This window comes from Dromiciops gliroides, chromosome 1, assembly GCF_019393635.1.
Source record: "Dromiciops gliroides isolate mDroGli1 chromosome 1, mDroGli1.pri, whole genome shotgun sequence".
Lineage (NCBI taxonomy): Eukaryota > Metazoa > Chordata > Mammalia > Microbiotheria > Microbiotheriidae > Dromiciops > Dromiciops gliroides.
The window spans coordinates 338207014-338224056 of NC_057861.1; the positions used below are offsets into that span (position 1 = coordinate 338207014).

General features: G+C 39.3%; 1 protein-coding gene across 1 annotated transcript in view; it reads left to right on the forward strand.

Moving 5' to 3' along the window:
• NKD2 (NKD inhibitor of WNT signaling pathway 2) overlaps window positions 1–17043 on the forward strand; it is a 112257-nt gene that overhangs the window by 85923 nt on the left and 9291 nt on the right. Inside the window, 5 exon segments of the mRNA XM_043975865.1 lie at window positions 11682–11742; window positions 13524–13586; window positions 13589–13650; window positions 15520–15615; window positions 16900–17038. Coding sequence (XP_043831800.1) covers window positions 11682–11742; window positions 13524–13586; window positions 13589–13650; window positions 15520–15615; window positions 16900–17038 — 421 coding nt within the window.

Here is a 17043-nt window from a genome sequence, read left to right on the forward strand (position 1 = left end):
TGCCCTTCCCTTCCCAGAGAGTTACCAAAAAAATTAAAAGAGAAAAATTGTTCAGAAAAACTAAAGGAAAAAAAATTTTTCAATGAGATATTATATGTCTTGTTCCAGATCCATAGTCTTCTACTTCTACAAAAAAAAAAAAATGGGGGGAGGGGAGTTAGCTGCCTTCTCATATCTCTTCTTTAAGGCCAAGCTTGGTCATTATTATGGTTATTATCATTGGGCAGTTAGGTGGTACAGTGGATAGAGCTCAGAACCCAAAGTCAGTCAGGAGTTCAGAGTTCAGTCCTGACTTCAAATCTAGCTTCAGATGATTAAAAGCTGTATGACCCTGGGCAAGTCACTTCACCCCATTTGCCTCAGTTTCCCCATCTAGAGAATGAGCTGGAGAAGGAAATAGCAAACCCCTTCAGTATCTTTGCCAAGAAAAGCCCAAAAACACCTCACAAAGAGTCAGACACAACTGAAAAAAATGACTTGGTCATTATACTTTCACAGCATTGAGTTTTAATTTTTGTTTGTTCATTTTGCTTTTGCTTATTTACAGTGTTGTAGTTATCCAGTGTATTGTTTTCCTGGTTCTACTTCCTTTATTTTGAATCAGTTCATATAAGTCTTCCCATGCTTCTGTGTTCATAATAGCTGTTTATTATTGCATAATAGTATTCTATTTCATTTATATACCATAGTTTGTTTGTCCATTTCCTAATCATTGGACATCTACTATGTTTCCAATTCTTTGCTACTTCAAAAAATTTTCTGTAAATATTTGGTCTATATGGGGCCTTTCTTCTTATCATTGACCTTCTTAGAGTATATACCCAACCCTGGAATCTCTGGGTCAAAGAGTATGGACATTTAGTCACTTTCTTAGCTTAAGTACAATTGCTTTTCAGAACATTTGGCCCAATTCACAGATACATCAACAATGCATTAGTATGCCTTTTGTCCACCACCCCTTCAACAATGACTGTTTCCATCTTTAATAACTTGTCAGGTAGGGGCGGCTAGGTGGCGCAGTGGATAAAGCACTGGCCCTGGATTCAGGAGTTCCTGAGTTCAAATCCAGCCTCAGACACTTGACACTTACTAGCTGTGTGACCTTGGGCAAGTCACTTAACCCCCATTGCCCCACCCAAAAAAACAAATAACTTATCAGGTATAAGGCGAAACCTAGGAGTTGTTTTGATTCACATTGTTATGAATTTGGAGTATTTTATATGATTGTTACCAGCGTGCAAGTCTTTTGACCCCCTTATGTATTGAAGACCTTCATTTTGACTCCTGGTTTTGACTTCTTGAACCACTCACTGTCATCCTCCTCTTTGCCTGGCCCCAGGTTTCCCTCTCACATCTCTACTTTCCTTTCAAGACCTTGAAGAGAAGAGTTGGTAACATCTTTGGCCTTAGCAGTATGACTCTACATGGGTCAGAAGTTAGGTGAGAGTAGGTGGTTGCTATATAATGTCCTATGAAAATTATGGAACATATCACTGTTCTCTGACTTTGTTATGGACAGCTGTGGATGGATATCTAGAGCCAGATGTACATTAATTAAATCAAATTAGTATCTCTTTAACATTATTTGTAAAATGTCAACATTTGAATTGACCTGCAATTGATGATTACTGGGTCTCAGACCAGCAAGAGAGCAGCTGAGGGACTGATCCTCTTAGGGGACAATCAGATTTGCGCCCAGAACCCTGTGGAGTAAGAAATCTGCATTGTTTGCACCTTTCCTAGGTGCAAACCTCCTAGGGGGAGGGATTGATTGGAGATTCTCAGTCACCCTAGAATCCAAAATGACCAGTGCCTAGCATCCTAGGAATGCATTTGCTTTGTAAAGATTCTCCTGGAGAGCAGTCATTTAGTTAATAAATAACTATTTATTAAGTGCTAACTTTGTACCAAGAACTGTGCTAAGGAGTGGGTATACCAAGACAGGTAAAAACAATCTCTGGGGGGCAGCTAGGTGGCGCAGTGGATAAAGCGCCAGCCCTGGATTCAGAAGGACCTGAGTTCAAATGTGACCTCAGACACTTGACACTAGCTGTGTGACCCTGGGCAAGTCACTTAACCCTCATTCACCCCGCAAAACAAACAAACCAACCCTGACCTCAAAGAACTTATATTCTGATGAGGTAAACAACATATAAATCATTGAGTATGTACAAGATATTGGCAGGACAGATGGAAGGTAACCTCACCTTTTTTATAGAAATAACAAAATGACGCCAAGGAAAACCGGATTGGAGAAAATGCTACCGGAAAAGAACCTAGCAGAATCCGGTAACTTGGCCACCTAGGAGCCTGCACTTTGAAGAAAGCTGGCAATTATGAGTGGAAAATGAATCGTGGCCCCACGAGAGATTAAGCTACTCTCCAAACAATTGGAAAGTGTGCCCCCAAATCACTAGGATTAGCACAACATAAGTATTTAATAATAATTTGTACCTATTAATAGCTCAGCCAATACCCACATGCTATGTGGGAGATTTGGGACTTCTCTAATCTTATTTAAAATGAGGTAAGGCATCCTAATGGTCCCTGCTCAGTAGAGCACTTGGAAAATATTTACTTTGAAACTCTTTCAGAGCCTCCTTGTAAACAGGAGATCCCATAGGGTCACACTTCAGTGTCAAAGGCCACTATTGTCTCAGTAATAGTAAACAGGCTTTACAAGGGAAGAGTCTTCTGGTGCCAGTCAGCTCTATACTACAAAGCACTGAGCAAGATGCCTGAAAGAAGAGGAAAATAAAGAGCAGTCTCTAGCTAACCTCTCCAGGCTTGACTTGGCGGCATTCTCCTCCTCCCCTTTTAGAAGAAAATTCCCTGGTCAAGAAATAGTTATCACCATCCCACCATTGTCCACTCCTTTACAATGACATGCATTAAACTGAATTTTTTTTTTTGTTTAAATTCTATAGCCAAATTAGAGTTTGGGATCGCCTAAAGCCTGGAAAGAGCCTTGAATAAGACATTAGACTTTTATTTTCAATGTTTTAATTCATCAGACGTAGGATCTTTGAGGATTGTTGATTCCCACCCCCTGCCCCAACCCCCCAACTGATTCAAACATCAATGTAAAAATCCACAGAACTCCTTTGGGATGGTTTCCTGTTAAAAGGACTGGAACACTTTCATTCTGTGTGGAATATAGCTTTTATTATAAGGGATTTTTTTCTAGTTATAAAGGCAGCAATTGTTAGCTGTTATTGGGAAATGTAATTTATATTCCAAACTTGAGTCAGAATATGTAAAGAATTAAGCCTTGGTACGAGGATCCAGGAAACAATGGTTTGTACTTAGCCCAAATCTGCTATAAATGTGAATTAGAGTAACACTGGACACAGTTTATATAGCCTCATCCCACCCCCACCTCCAATGTTCTTTTATTGGGAGCCTGAGGAGAAGATAGCTGAGTTCTTTGTGCTGTGGGAGGTGGTAAATATAGGAATAATAGCACTTTGCCTGTATGAGAACTGCTAACATGCTGAGAATAATGTGAAAGACTGAACTTTGATCATCCAAGCATTTTTTTTTTTAAACAGGGACAGTTTCCAGAGTCAGTCTGGCTTTGATCATGAAAAGGGGAAAGCCAGCCAATGGGAAAAAACGGCTGTGTCTCTCAATAGTTACCGGTGCCTGGAGCCTTTGGAGACCCAGGGATCTTAGTACTTAGGAAATAACTGTTGAAGTTTGAGCCACTGCATCACATCTGTTTTAGTGTGGCCAACGCAGCCAGATGTAAATGATCTACAGACGATTTAATAAATTGTAATTAAAGTTCTTGGCCCCTTATATTGAATAAAAACAGCCTTCGATCAGGAGAAGGGCAGATTTATTGGAACTAGGTTGGGTTTCGTTTAAATCACAATTTAAATCGCTATTCAAGACTAAATTTAATTGTTTTCAACAAAAAAGGACATTCTGGTTATTTGTCAAATAACCTCAATACATGTTCTTCACGTATTGAGATAGATGCAGATATAATTTTTAGAAGGAACAGACTGTGCATTTTAAAATCACTAATTCTTTATGGTCCCCCTTTTTTCCCCTCAAGATTAATTTTGCATCTACAACACATTAGAAAACCGAACAATAGTTTGTTTGTTTTATTTGTGAAACCATTTGAAGCATTGGGAGTAAAACATCTCCAGTTCAGTAATTGATCATGGGTATATTGATGATATTTTGCCAATTTTACAAAAACCATCACTCCCCTGCAAAAAAAAAGCCATTTAAATTGTTATACCTAACTAAAACAAGAATTTTCTATTTTCTTGATATTTTTCTTAATAGCAAACATCACAATTTTACAAAGCCAATATACGCATTGCAACATTAAACTTTTAGTCATAAATGATTATAAGGAATAGGAGGAAGCCAGATGTGTTTTCATTGGCGTAGGAGAACTCTAGGTAAGGATATTCTTGCTACCAATGCAGATGATCACTTTCTCTGCATCCAAGCATGAGAGTTGCTTATAGCACAGATTGGTTAACATTTTCCCAAGGTCACATGGACTGTATGTGTCATAGTCAGGAGTTGAAACTAGGTCTTTGTCTTCAAGGCTAGCTCTCAATAAATTCCTGTTGCTTCTCCTTATTACTATCAATAATTAATAATAATAATAGTGTTAGTAATAATAATAATAAGCTTTCAACAACCAAGCTAGTATGAAAGGTGAACCCTAGCACCAAGTAACTAGAACATCCTAGACACTTAATAAATGTGTGTCAGTTGACTGATTGGAATCCATTTACCTTTTGGTTAATCCAGATAAAATCTTTCCTGCTTTTTCAATTCTCAAACTGTTTCTTAATTTATGATAATTTTTCAAAACATGAAAAATTTCTATGTTTTAAGTTACCATTGTTAAAAGATGTGAATGGGGGCAGCTAGATGGCGCAGTGGATAGAGCACTGGCCCTGGAGTCAGGAGTACCTGAGTTCAAATCCAGCCTCAGACACTTAACACTTACTAGCTGTGTGACCCTGGGCAAGTCACTTAACCCCAATTGCCTCACTAAAAAAAAAAAAAAAAAAAGATGTGAATATTTCAAGTCTCGTGTTACCTGGTGATAAAGTAATTTATACATACTCAAGATTGGGACCACACTGAACATTTCTTGAATGGTGCGACATTAGAGCTGAAACTATATTCTATTTGATGGTACAGAGGAATGATTGAAGGATCCCACATCTTAGCCAATTCATCCTTAATCATTAAAGATTGGGGGCAGCTAGGTGGCTCAGTGGATAAAGCACCGGCCCTGGATTCAGGAGTAGCTGAGTTCAAATCCAGCCTCAGACACTTGACACTTACTAGCTGTGTGACCCTGGGCAAGTCACTTAACCCCCATTACCCTGCAAAAGAAAAAAGAAAAAAAGAAAAAAAATCATTAAAGATTGATCATAGTTCTGAGTATTGAAAATATTGGCTCCCCCAAATCAGCTGAAAATAGAGCATAACCTGTGGTAAACTATTTATAAAATCCACATGGCTTAAATGAAAACTGTACATTTAGGCAACTCCTGGTTCACAAAAGACCTATACATTTCCAGAACATCTCCCCCTTAACTTTAGAATCCCCACATCTGAGCAGTTGGCAAAGTTCCTGTTTCCTACCACTGGTGTGGTTACCACCAAAAGCCACCCTCCCAAGGGATCCTTGAGTCCCCAGCAGAACCACTCTAACAATTTGGGAAAGGTCCTTCTTCAGAGTCCTAGGTGTGTGTTCCTAACATCATCCCAGTTTGGGAGTCCAAATTCTCTATCATTATGCACAGGGACATGTGACTTCCTTGGTGCTGGTATGGAAAATCTCTCTCTCCACTAATGTGAATCACAAATGGCCTCTAATTTATAGCCTTACAGAGGCTACAAAATTATATAATTTATAAAATTAAATAGCTTGTTCATTGTCACACAGATAGTAAGTATGAGAGAAAGGACTTGAATTCAGGTCTTCCTAACTTTGGGTCCAGAACACTATCCATTATGCCACCCCATTGGTAAGGTTCCATCTTTTTATTAGGATTACAATTCAGCTACATTAAGGTTCAATAGGTGTTTGTGGTTTGGCTTGCGAACTGTTTATAACATTGTTCAAGTGGAGAAAACTGAGTTCCAAGGCCCAAGCCATGTACTTATAAAGGAGCTTTTGAAACAAAACTTGAATTTTTGGATGATAATCCATTCACAGAGTGAGATTTACCACCATCTCACCTAAATGGAGACAGTCACAGATGAGGAGTGCAGTTGTTCCTTGCCACAAACAGGTTAGGTTATTTTTTTTATATAAAAACACACATTAAAAAAACTTTTCATAAAAACATCTTCAGGCTGTTTGAAAAATAAATCTGACTTCTTTGAAAAGGTATTGCTTTTTTTTTTTAATCCATTAGGATCCGAACCCTTGATGAAATGCAGTCCGATAACCCAAGGAAACCCTTAACATCTTTCTGGTGCCTGTGTTCTGGGCAGTTGAGGTTGTTTGTTAAGTAAGAAACTTGTTTAGATATGACCCCAAGTTAAATTCATTAGATATGTAACTCTAGCCAAAATATTTTAAGTCTTTTGAGCTGGTGTGGTAAATCAAAGCCTTTTGAAGTTCAGTTGGCTACTTTGCTAGGTTGACAAGGCAGTGTTAATGGAAGAAAGGAAATAATACTTAAAAATAAGAAAAATGGATGACATTTCAAGTCCATGTACTTTTATTGCCTGCGGAAATGAACTGATTCCAAATTTATGTCAGCCCATACATGATGGTATCATCTACTATCATAAAAGGGACCTAGAATAATAACAACGGTGTGGGTTGAGGAGGAGGAGGTACTATGGTGATTACTTCAGAAAACTTATCAGGAGATCTTATCCCATTTTTCATCACAATTGCTTTTTTGCCCTTATCAAAGTTAGCATGCTTAATTTCATTCCACAAAATGTTTATAGGAGGACTTTATATCATGATAGATTCCTCACACTGGTGAGAAGGGATTGGAATTTTTTATTTGAAGGCATTGGATGAACTCTTCCTGGCTGTTAAAGTTGAGCTAATAAATGACCTCTTTCTGACCTTACACGGAAACGGTACAATAGGGATATTCCAAAAATCTAATGGCCCTCCAAGTAAGGAGTGTCAATCATTCACAATAGTAGGTTGTCACATGAAACATCTATCCTTCCACATTTTTCCTTGACTGATGACCAAGACCTGCTATATATTAAGAAACTTTTTTTTTCTGTTTATTTGAAAAATATTCAAAAGTTTGCTTCTCACACATTTAAGGAAAATTCCTTTTATTCTTCCCCATTTTCACTTGGAGCAATGGTACTTCCACGATGGTAGAGTAGCTAGAGTGTTGGTCTTAGAATCAGCAAGACCTGGATTCCCATGCACTTTTGACATTAACAGCCATGTCACCTTGGAGAAGTGTCTCTCTCTGTCTCTCTGTCTCTCTCTCTCCCCCTTCCTCTCTCTCCCTCCCTCCCTTTCTCCTTCCCTCCTTTCCTCTCTCTCACTCCCTCCCTCTCTCCCTCTCTCCCTTTCCCTCTCTCTTGTCATATGTAAGGCTAAAAAATAGTTTCCTCATCTGTTAGGAACAATAATACCTATAAGTGCCTACCTTATTGGCTTATGGACCTTACATAGGAATGTGCTGGTAAATGTTTATTTAACAACTGGCTTGAATGGGGGGAGATAGTAATGATATCCTTTTTTTTTTTTTAAAGGCAATCAGATTTAAGTGACTTGCCCAGGGTCACACACCTAATAAATGTCTAGGCCAGATCTGAACTCAGGTCTTACTGACTGCAGAGCTGTTGCTCTATCCACTGTGCCATCTAACTGCCCCGAAATTATATACTTTTTTTTTCAAGAAATTATATACTTTTAAGTTTAAATCTGCATTATTAATATTTTCTCCATCACGTTCTTAAGTCTGGACAATCGACAGAACAATAAATCAAGGCCTAATTTATAATGTTTGCCAACTTCCGAGGTGTAAATGCTCATGTTGAAAATTTAACAATTGGCTCTCACTAGCCGGTTTATGCTGGCTCCCACACATCCCTGGCCTCACATGAGATGATGCCTGTAATATGCTTTGTAGCCATCTGAGTGCTAAATCAATGTCCAAAAATGAGAGAAATGGGGCCTCTTAGAATTTTATATAATAGTTGAAAATCTGCTACCTCCAAACTTTTGTAAAACCACAGTGGCCAGATTGTACACTTGGGGGCCAGGGGAGGAGAAGGGGGCAGAGTGGGGGTGAGATTTTCTTTTTAGTTTAATTTTAGTTATTGCATCATCCAGAGGAAAATGTTACTCCTGTAATTATTTTCTTCATTTATCTCAGTCACCTAATTATTTTTTTAAGCAGCTTTGCATTTTCAACCTTTCTATGGAGTCTGCTGCCTTTCCTTTTAAGTCCTGCTGACTGACATGTGCAAGTCCCCAAAGGTGGAATTTCTGATAGTCTGATAAGTTTGCCTGGTTTTCTTTGAGAGGAAAAGGTTGAAACAAAGATCTGTAGTGTTCCCTCGACCAGCGGGGGTGGGTTGAGAGAGCTGAAGATTTGGCTGATGTCACCGGGTCCTTAGCAATGAAAACCTCAGAGTAATCCGATATCACTTAAAAGGCTGGTAAAAGGCCCGGCTGAAGGATGCTTGGCAGTGATGTTGCAAAAACAGGAACAAACAGCCAGCTGATTCTTTTGTTTGTTTTCCAAGTGCCTATCAGGCCGATCAGAGACCTCTCTCTGTCCTTGTGGCGCAGCCCCTGTGTGTAACTGTAGAATAAAGCCCTAACTGGCTTTCACTATAAACAAAGGCTCAACCAGTCATTTGCAAAGGTGATGGATTTCATTAACGTTTCGGTGTCCTTTGGGGTTTGTGTGTCTTTAATGAGACATAACATGGGAGAGGAGAGAGTCAAGCTTTCCCTCACAAAGGCTGGACAGCTCGCTCCTCCATCCGGGCCCAATTGGGCTGCCAAACCCTTGCAGATTGGCACTTCCTTTTATTAGAAGCCCTGGCTGCCTTTCTGGGGAGATGGGCCTCCCTCGTTGAGTTTAGGCAAATACAAATACTTGTCATTCCAAAACAGAATGCTGGCCCTTGGAAGGTGAGGGCCCAGAGCCACCCCAACCATATGGTGAGGTAATACACTAGGCAATAGCTGGCCCGGAACCCACAAACCCAGTGCTTCCTTAATGCAGCAGCTCTGTTCCTGGAATTTAACCTTTCAGTTGAAAAGGTTGCCGGTTCTGCTGTCCCCTACCCCCATCCCCTCTCTTTTTTTTTTTCTAAGAAATGGATCAATATGGTACCTTCTAGTTAACTAAATAACAAGGCATACTCAAAATTTACTGTGGGGGTGATTTTATTAAGGTTCCGATTCTGAAGCCCGGCTGGGGTGGGTTGGGGAGGGGGGGGGTCCTCCCAGCTCTGGTTTATTGGCCCTTCATAAACATTCATGTGGACTCAGCAGAGGGCAACTGGAAAGGGCCCTGTCTGGTGCTGGGGAACATTCCTGGCCGCTCTCCTGCTGGGGACCCTGATTAATGACAGCTGCTCACAGGAGGGACCTAGAGATCCCTGACTATTTACCTCCATCTGTGGGCAGCGTGCAGTTTATGGGCATCTGGCTGGAGATAAAACCATTTTCATGATGCAATACCCCGACAGGGAGGCAGCTGGAGAATCGAGAAGCCCTCGCTGGGGTAAATCCTTCTGGCCTCCTGCCCAAGACAGATTCTACGGAGCGCCACTGATGCTTTGGGACTTAAGCCACACAGAAGATCGGAAAGGGAGATTATGAGGTTTCTCGAGTTACACAGGATAAAGCTCTTTGTCAGGAAGAAATAATAAAACTGTAGGAATTATGATAGCAATGTCTGAAGCAGTTAAGCAAGCACAGTAATTATTCACTTCGAAACAACCTGAGAGAGATTTCAGAGGCCAATATTCCTCCAATGGAGATATTTTCAGCTAAGACTTGGAACAAAGATATCAATTTCTCACCTACACAGCAACTTTCAGCAATGCCCTTACTGGACTTGTCCTCAGGAGGGAACCCGCTACATGGCATGGGCCGGCCCTCTGAGCATTACTTTTTTTCTTCTTTTTTTTTTTTTAAGTGAGGTAATTGGGGTCAAATGACTTGCCCAGGGTCACCCAGCCAGCAAGTGTTAAGTGTCTGAGGCCGGATTCGAACTCAGGTACTCCTGACTCCAGGGCCAGTGCTCTATCCACTGCGCCACCTAGCTGCCCCTGAGCATTACTTTTTGACAATAGTTAAGGTTTGCATGCAAACAGAAAGATGGTGGGAAAAATAGTTCTGTGCTAATTACGGAGCAAGATTCTTGCATAGTTTTTTTTTTAATTATTGTGTAAGGATTTCCAAGAGTGCTTTCCAAATGATATTTTCCTATATTGCTTTTCCACATTTAGGAATTTATCAATTATTTGTCATTATAAAACCTATATATGTATATATGTGTATATATATATATATATACACACATATATAGGTTTTATAATGACAAATTATATATATATGTATATATGTGTGTGTGTATATATATATATATATATATATATATATATATATATATATATATTGCAAGGCAATGAGGGTTAATTGACTTGCCCAGGGTCACACAGCTAGTAAGTGTCAAGTGTCTGAGGCCAGATTTGAACTCAGGTCTTCCTAAATCCAGGGCCAGTGCTTTATCCATTGAGCCACCTAGCTGCCCCCTAAAACCTATATATTTTGGGTTAACTTTATTCTCCCGTGTTTAAAGTCTCCCCAGCCCCCACATCTGATGAAGAACTCTGTTGTCGGAAGTGATGTAGAGTCTTCTATAAGGCAGGCACTTCCTCACTCTCACAATCCATAATAGGGCTCATCTTTCATCTCCTCATACTCAAATGAGGAATTCCCGAGAAATTCACTGGCCCAGGAATTGTTCATACCAACTACATCACTGAACAGGACAATTGAGTTCCTTACATTCCACTCCAAAAGAAAGTGTCATCTGTAGGGTTAGGGATGGAAGGCAACCGAACTTTGGCACCAAAACTTATTCTGTGTCTGTGTGTGTGTGTGTGTGTGTGTGTGTGTCTCTCTCTTTCTTTTTTTCTGTCTCTGTCTCCCCCTTAGCAATGGATCTTCAGATGCATTGTATCATTGTTGTCAGATGAGAGATAAATGTGTGGCCAGCACAGAGAATCTGGGCCTGAGAGAGTGGGCTGGTCTTTATTTTAGTGCAAAGATGAGTGAAGGCTATTTGTGTCATTTTCACCTGTGTTTTCTCTAATTGCTTCATTTGACATGTCAGCCATCATGTACTGAGCAACCCTATCTTTGTCATAAAGATTGTCACAATGAAATCTGACGATATAATAGAGTATGTGTGGTATTTTGATTTCTGAAAATCTGAAACTTGAATGAGGCATAAAGGATTTGGCAGTTGTTAAATTTTTTAGACCCAGACAGTGTAACACAATAGCCCTTGCAGATGTTCGGTTCATATGATGGGACTTGTTCCCAGATCTCACATCTCAGAACTCTAGATGTAGGAAATGCTTCTGCCTGTAACTGTTTGTTTTCACTGGGGCTGCAGCTGAAATCCTGCATATTCACTTACAGCTGGGCCTTGTTCTCCCTGCAGGAGCTACTGAATGGTGAACTGAAAGAGGGACATTTTCGGGAGGACCAATGCCCCCTGGAGGGTAAGTACATAATCTTGCTCCTGCAGCCCGGGAGAAAACTCAAAAGTCCACTTTCCTGTCCAGTACTTTAAAAACATCCACATGTGTATTCAAAAGTGAGAGGTAGCATTAATAGCCTTTTGGAAATCTGGACTGAGATGCAGACCCTCATCAGCTTTTCAAATAACCAGCATTCCTACATTTAAATCTAAGCAGAGTTGGGACTAATGCCTTGGTTAAAAATATAGAGTGTTTGCATCTTTAAATAGATGTCAAAGTAACTAGTACTTAGTGCCAACCTTTTTCTACACACATACTTGTTATTTTCATTTTAAGTCATTCATTCTTCAAAAGCAGCTGACAGGATGCTTTTAGCATATACTATTTCCCCACATCTTATGGGCCTATACACATAAACCTGAACAGTCAAAGAATCAAAATTTTGCCTGAATTGTATAAGAATCGTTTTCTTGATTTTCATAAGTTTGGATGATGTATGATAACAAGAAGATCAGTCTATGTTTGTGCAGTAATTGATAGTTACAAGGCACTTTTACCTAATTTTTTTTTAAATTGACCCTCATAACAACCCTGTGAAGTAGATAGTGCAAGAAACAACACGTTCCTCCTCCCAATGTAAAAGTAAAAGTGTATAGATGTTGAATGGGATCTATACCATAAAGCATATTTACTATGTCAGCCATGCTTAAGTGTTTGCTGGGAGTTTTTACTTATTAGAATGTTTTCAGAGTGAGAAGGGTCAAAGGTAAATTATTGTGGCATAAAAGCAAAAGGCAACAATAAAACTTTTTTTAAAAGAATAAAAGAATTATTAAAAATAATTAACCCCTTTTTACAGAGCAGGTAACTACAGCTTTGAGAAATTAAATGATTGTCCTAGTCACATAGCTGACAAGCTGTGGACCCAAGTCTTCTTCCTCTACACTTTAGAGTGCTCCTTGTATTCGACTCTAGAGTTCCTCAACATGAACCCTAAATTGGGGAGGGGTGAGTAACCCCTAAATAGAAATGAGAGTAGAAAAAAGTTACAAAAGCTTTACAATCATTCACCTGGTTCCTGTGAGTTGGGAAATACTGCCTCATCCATCTACCATTTTGTTTCTTTCCTCCCCCCACCCCTCTCTTTTTTGAGGGGCAATGAGGGTTAAGTGACTTGCCCAGGGTCACACAGCTAGTTAGTGTCAAGTGTCTGAGGCCAGATTTGAATGCAAGTCCTCTTGAATCTAGGGCAGTTGCTTTATCTACTGTGCCACCTAGCTGTGCCCTCCCCCCACTCTCTCTTTATGTCTCTTGCTCCATTCCCTACCACCCTGGAGGAGGAACCATGAGAGACAAGATCATATCCTTAGGTGGTGATGAAAAGATTCTACTGATGAGTTGGAACCATCCTTTCTGTATACCATCCACAAAGCATTGAACCATTTATTCTCCAACAGGATTTTTATTAACTTGTTAAAATACCCAATCAAAGCTATTTGGTAGAGGAACCCAAAGGAAGACATCCATTCTCCTTACTCTTCCCTAGCCTAGAGGCTGGCTTAGAAGGACTAGGATGAGAGAGACTAAGAAGACAAGAAAATATTTCCATATTTCCATATTAATTCCAAGAAAGATGTCCATATTTCTGAATCCTGACCTCTGAGTATGCATAGTCCAGCCAGTAGTTATGCCCTTGGAATCTTTGTGAGGATGATCTGTGGGCCCTAGTGTCATTTATGAATTAATAACTAAACTGGAGAGATTCTATACCTTCTTACCAATTTTTCCTTTTGGTCTCACAGTTGCCCTTCCTCCTGAGAAAGTAGAAGGATGTGAAGGTTACATACAGCCTTTTAATCTAGAAGATGAGAAAAAATTGCGAATAAAGACACAAACCGAGGAATGGGGAAGAAGCGGTTAAATATTGATGTATGTTGTGTCTTTATCTGGTTTATTTGTAATGTGTCTTTCTCTGTACATCACTTTGTTAGATTCTGAGTGTGTTTAAAATACATATTTCCTCAAACTTGGGTTCCAATTTGACTTTTCAGGAAGGAAATTCTCTTTTATACTCTAGCAAATTACAGTGTGTTAAAATATGTAGTGGAATTGACTATAAATTTGGCAGGTTTGTAGGGGGGTAAAGGACCCTGCCATGGAATTTTGCTAATAAGGCTAAAATTGTTTTGCATTGAGTTAAAATCTTTTTTCGAATTCAGTATTTTGCTTGGCTTTGCACATTTTGCATTACAGAAGTGATATAAAGTAAACTTTAGCAAACAATTCAGAATTCTGTGGCTTTTGAACAAGGTGCCCATTGTAAGATATTTGGTATTATTGGAAGAAAAAGTTATTATTTTGCAAGGTAAGCTACAGTTGGGGGTAGAGGGAAATGAAAGGATGATGTTTCTCCTTCTTTCCTCTGCTTCCATTTCTAAACTTAAAAAAAAAATCAAATGATGCTCACTTATTAACTTTATAGCATGTGACAGATAACCCATTGTCTTGTCATTATCAACAGCATACAAAACAAATTGCTGAGGAGAGCATTAGCATGGCACCCAGAAGCAGGAGTTATAGCCATAGTCCCCTTTTCCCCATTCTTCTCTTTACTGTGACTTAGTTCCTTAATCTTCTTGCGGCCTCAGTTTTCCCATCTGCAAATTGGGTATGATGATCTCAGTGATATAACGTCAAGACACATGATTCCACATAGCCAAAGTAGAAACTCCAAAAGAGGGTCTGAAAATGGGCTTTCTGCCTTCCACATAAGTTGAAATATTAGCCCCCACCCAGAAGGAGGAGGGAGAGGAATATAGCCACAGTTTTCCCTCAGATGTTGTGTTTCTAAGATCTTTCAAACAGCTCTGGCCACCCACAAACAAGGAAGATTTTTCTGTAGGAGTACTTAAAGTTCTTACTTAATGTAAAAATTAAATTGTAAGCACAAGAGACTTCCTTCAGACCTTGAAGTTACTTCCTACAAATGCTTAAAGACCTTGGCCTAATATAAAATGCATACAGGTGTGCTTCACTGCATGAAATAGACATCTTTCTGAAAAAATATAGACTATCAAGGTCCAGAAGAAATCTTAGAGACCATCTAATCTTGATACCCTCTTTTTACAGATAAGAAAACTTAGATTACCTAGCAAGTAAGTAAGTGGAAGGTCACGACATGACCCCAAACTCTCTTGACTCAGTCCCGTGCTTTTGTTTCAGTCATTTCAGTCATGTCCGACTCTTTAATGACCCCATTTGGGGTTTCCTTGGCAAAGATACTGAATGGTTTGCTATTTCCTTCTCCAGCTCATTTTACAGATGAGGAAACTGAGACAAACAGGGTGAAGTGACTTGCCCACGGTCACTCAGTAACTTTCTGAGGCTAGATTTGAACTCCCAAAGATGAGTCTTCTTGACTCAATGCCTAGCACTTTATCCACTGCACCATCTTATGCCAAATGAATTTCATAAATAGAATAATTTTATTCAAATACACTAAGGGAAGCAAATAATCTTTTAATTTTTGTAAATTTGGATTTTTATATATCATACCTGCTTAAAGTTAGTTATTTGTTTATAATTAAATTAAATCAGAAAGATGAACCAATAAAAAGCATATAAGCAGATGCATATCATAAAATAAATGGGAAAAATTGTTAGCTTCTTCCTCCCTCCCGTTATGTTCTATAAAACTGGAACAGAAACATGATCCCATTCTTTGCTGCATATGGCAAAGATGACACATATTCTTTTGAAGATTTTTGGTTTTTAATAAAAAGAAATCCTTGTTTCCAGGAGCTTCAGTGTGATGTCTCAGTAGAAGATGACAATCGTCAAGAATGGACATTTACCCTGTATGATTTTGACAACAGTGGAAAAGTAACCAAAGAGGTAATATTTGTTTTCACCTGGAAAACAGACTGGCCACTTGAAAAGATACAATATAACCTTGTATATATGGATTGGTCAGAATCAACCAAGATCTGGATGCATAACAATAATAATAATTAATATTTAATGTAGTACTTATTATGTGCCCAGCACTGTGCACATAAGATTTACCATTTTGTTTTCATTTGATCTTCACAACAACCCTGAGAGGCAGATGCTATTATTATCATCCTTATTTAACAGAAAAGAAAACCGAAGCAAACAGGTTAAGTAAGTTATGCACAGTCATACAGATACTAAGTTTCTGAGGCCAGATTTGAAATCAGGTCTCCCTGACTCTAGGATCTCTCCTCTATCCACTGAGTCACCTAGCTCCCCTTAATACAGTCAAAAGATCCCAAATACACCCTTATACTACAGCTGCCTTAATCAACTTTCTTCTCTCTCTTCTGTACATCTGCCCATGCCAGGGCACCTGGCATTGCCTCCTTTGGTGATGCAGTGCTCTGTTTCCTCATCAGACAGTGATGATTCCATGAGCAAGACCAAGCAAGTGCCCACAGTCATTTTGGTGGCATATATTAAAGGTCCTTCAATCTTTTTTCCCTAGCCTCAGATGGCAAAAGCACTTTAAAGGACCACTCCAGATTCCTAAATGAACTAGGAATCTAGAACTTGGTTTTGGACCAAGAATAAGATAAAAACAAACCTGTATTGAGACCAAAGTCTGTTTGAAATTTCAGTCACTTAGAGATAAGTCATTCTAACAGCAATGAAAATACTTCCTTTTTCTCTGGAGTTATTAGAACTAAACTCAAGGCTATGACAAAAATGAAATTCTATCCCTGACCACAATATAGATGATGCTAGAGTTTTGTCAGAGCTGTTTCAGTGAATTGAAAATAAAAAACAAAGTGTTGAGGGTATGCATGAGTTTATTTCTTAACATTAAGTTGTTTGGAGATATTTGTTGTTGCGTCACTTCAGTTCTGTCCAACTCTTTGTTATCCCATCTGGGGCTTTCTTGGTGCAGATACTAGAGCAGTTTGCCATTTCCTGCTCCAAATCACTTTACAGATGAGGAAACTGAGGCAAACAGTTAAATGACTTGCCCAGGGTCCCCCAGCTCTAAGTATCTGAGGCAAGATTTGAACCCACAGAGATGAGTCTTCTGATTACAAGTCTATTACTCTATCCACTGCACCACCTACCTGCTTATTTTTGGAGATAAGGTGTTAATTAATTCTGGGTACTGATAGTCTCTTGTTTTGATCCTTATGCAAGGACATGTCCAGCTTGATGCACACCATTTACGAAGTTGTAGATGCTTCGGTCAACCATTCCTCCACCAACAGCAAGACACTCCGGGTGAAACTGACTGTGAGCCCTGAGCCTTCCAGCAAGAGGAAGGAGGGGCATTCAGGTAAG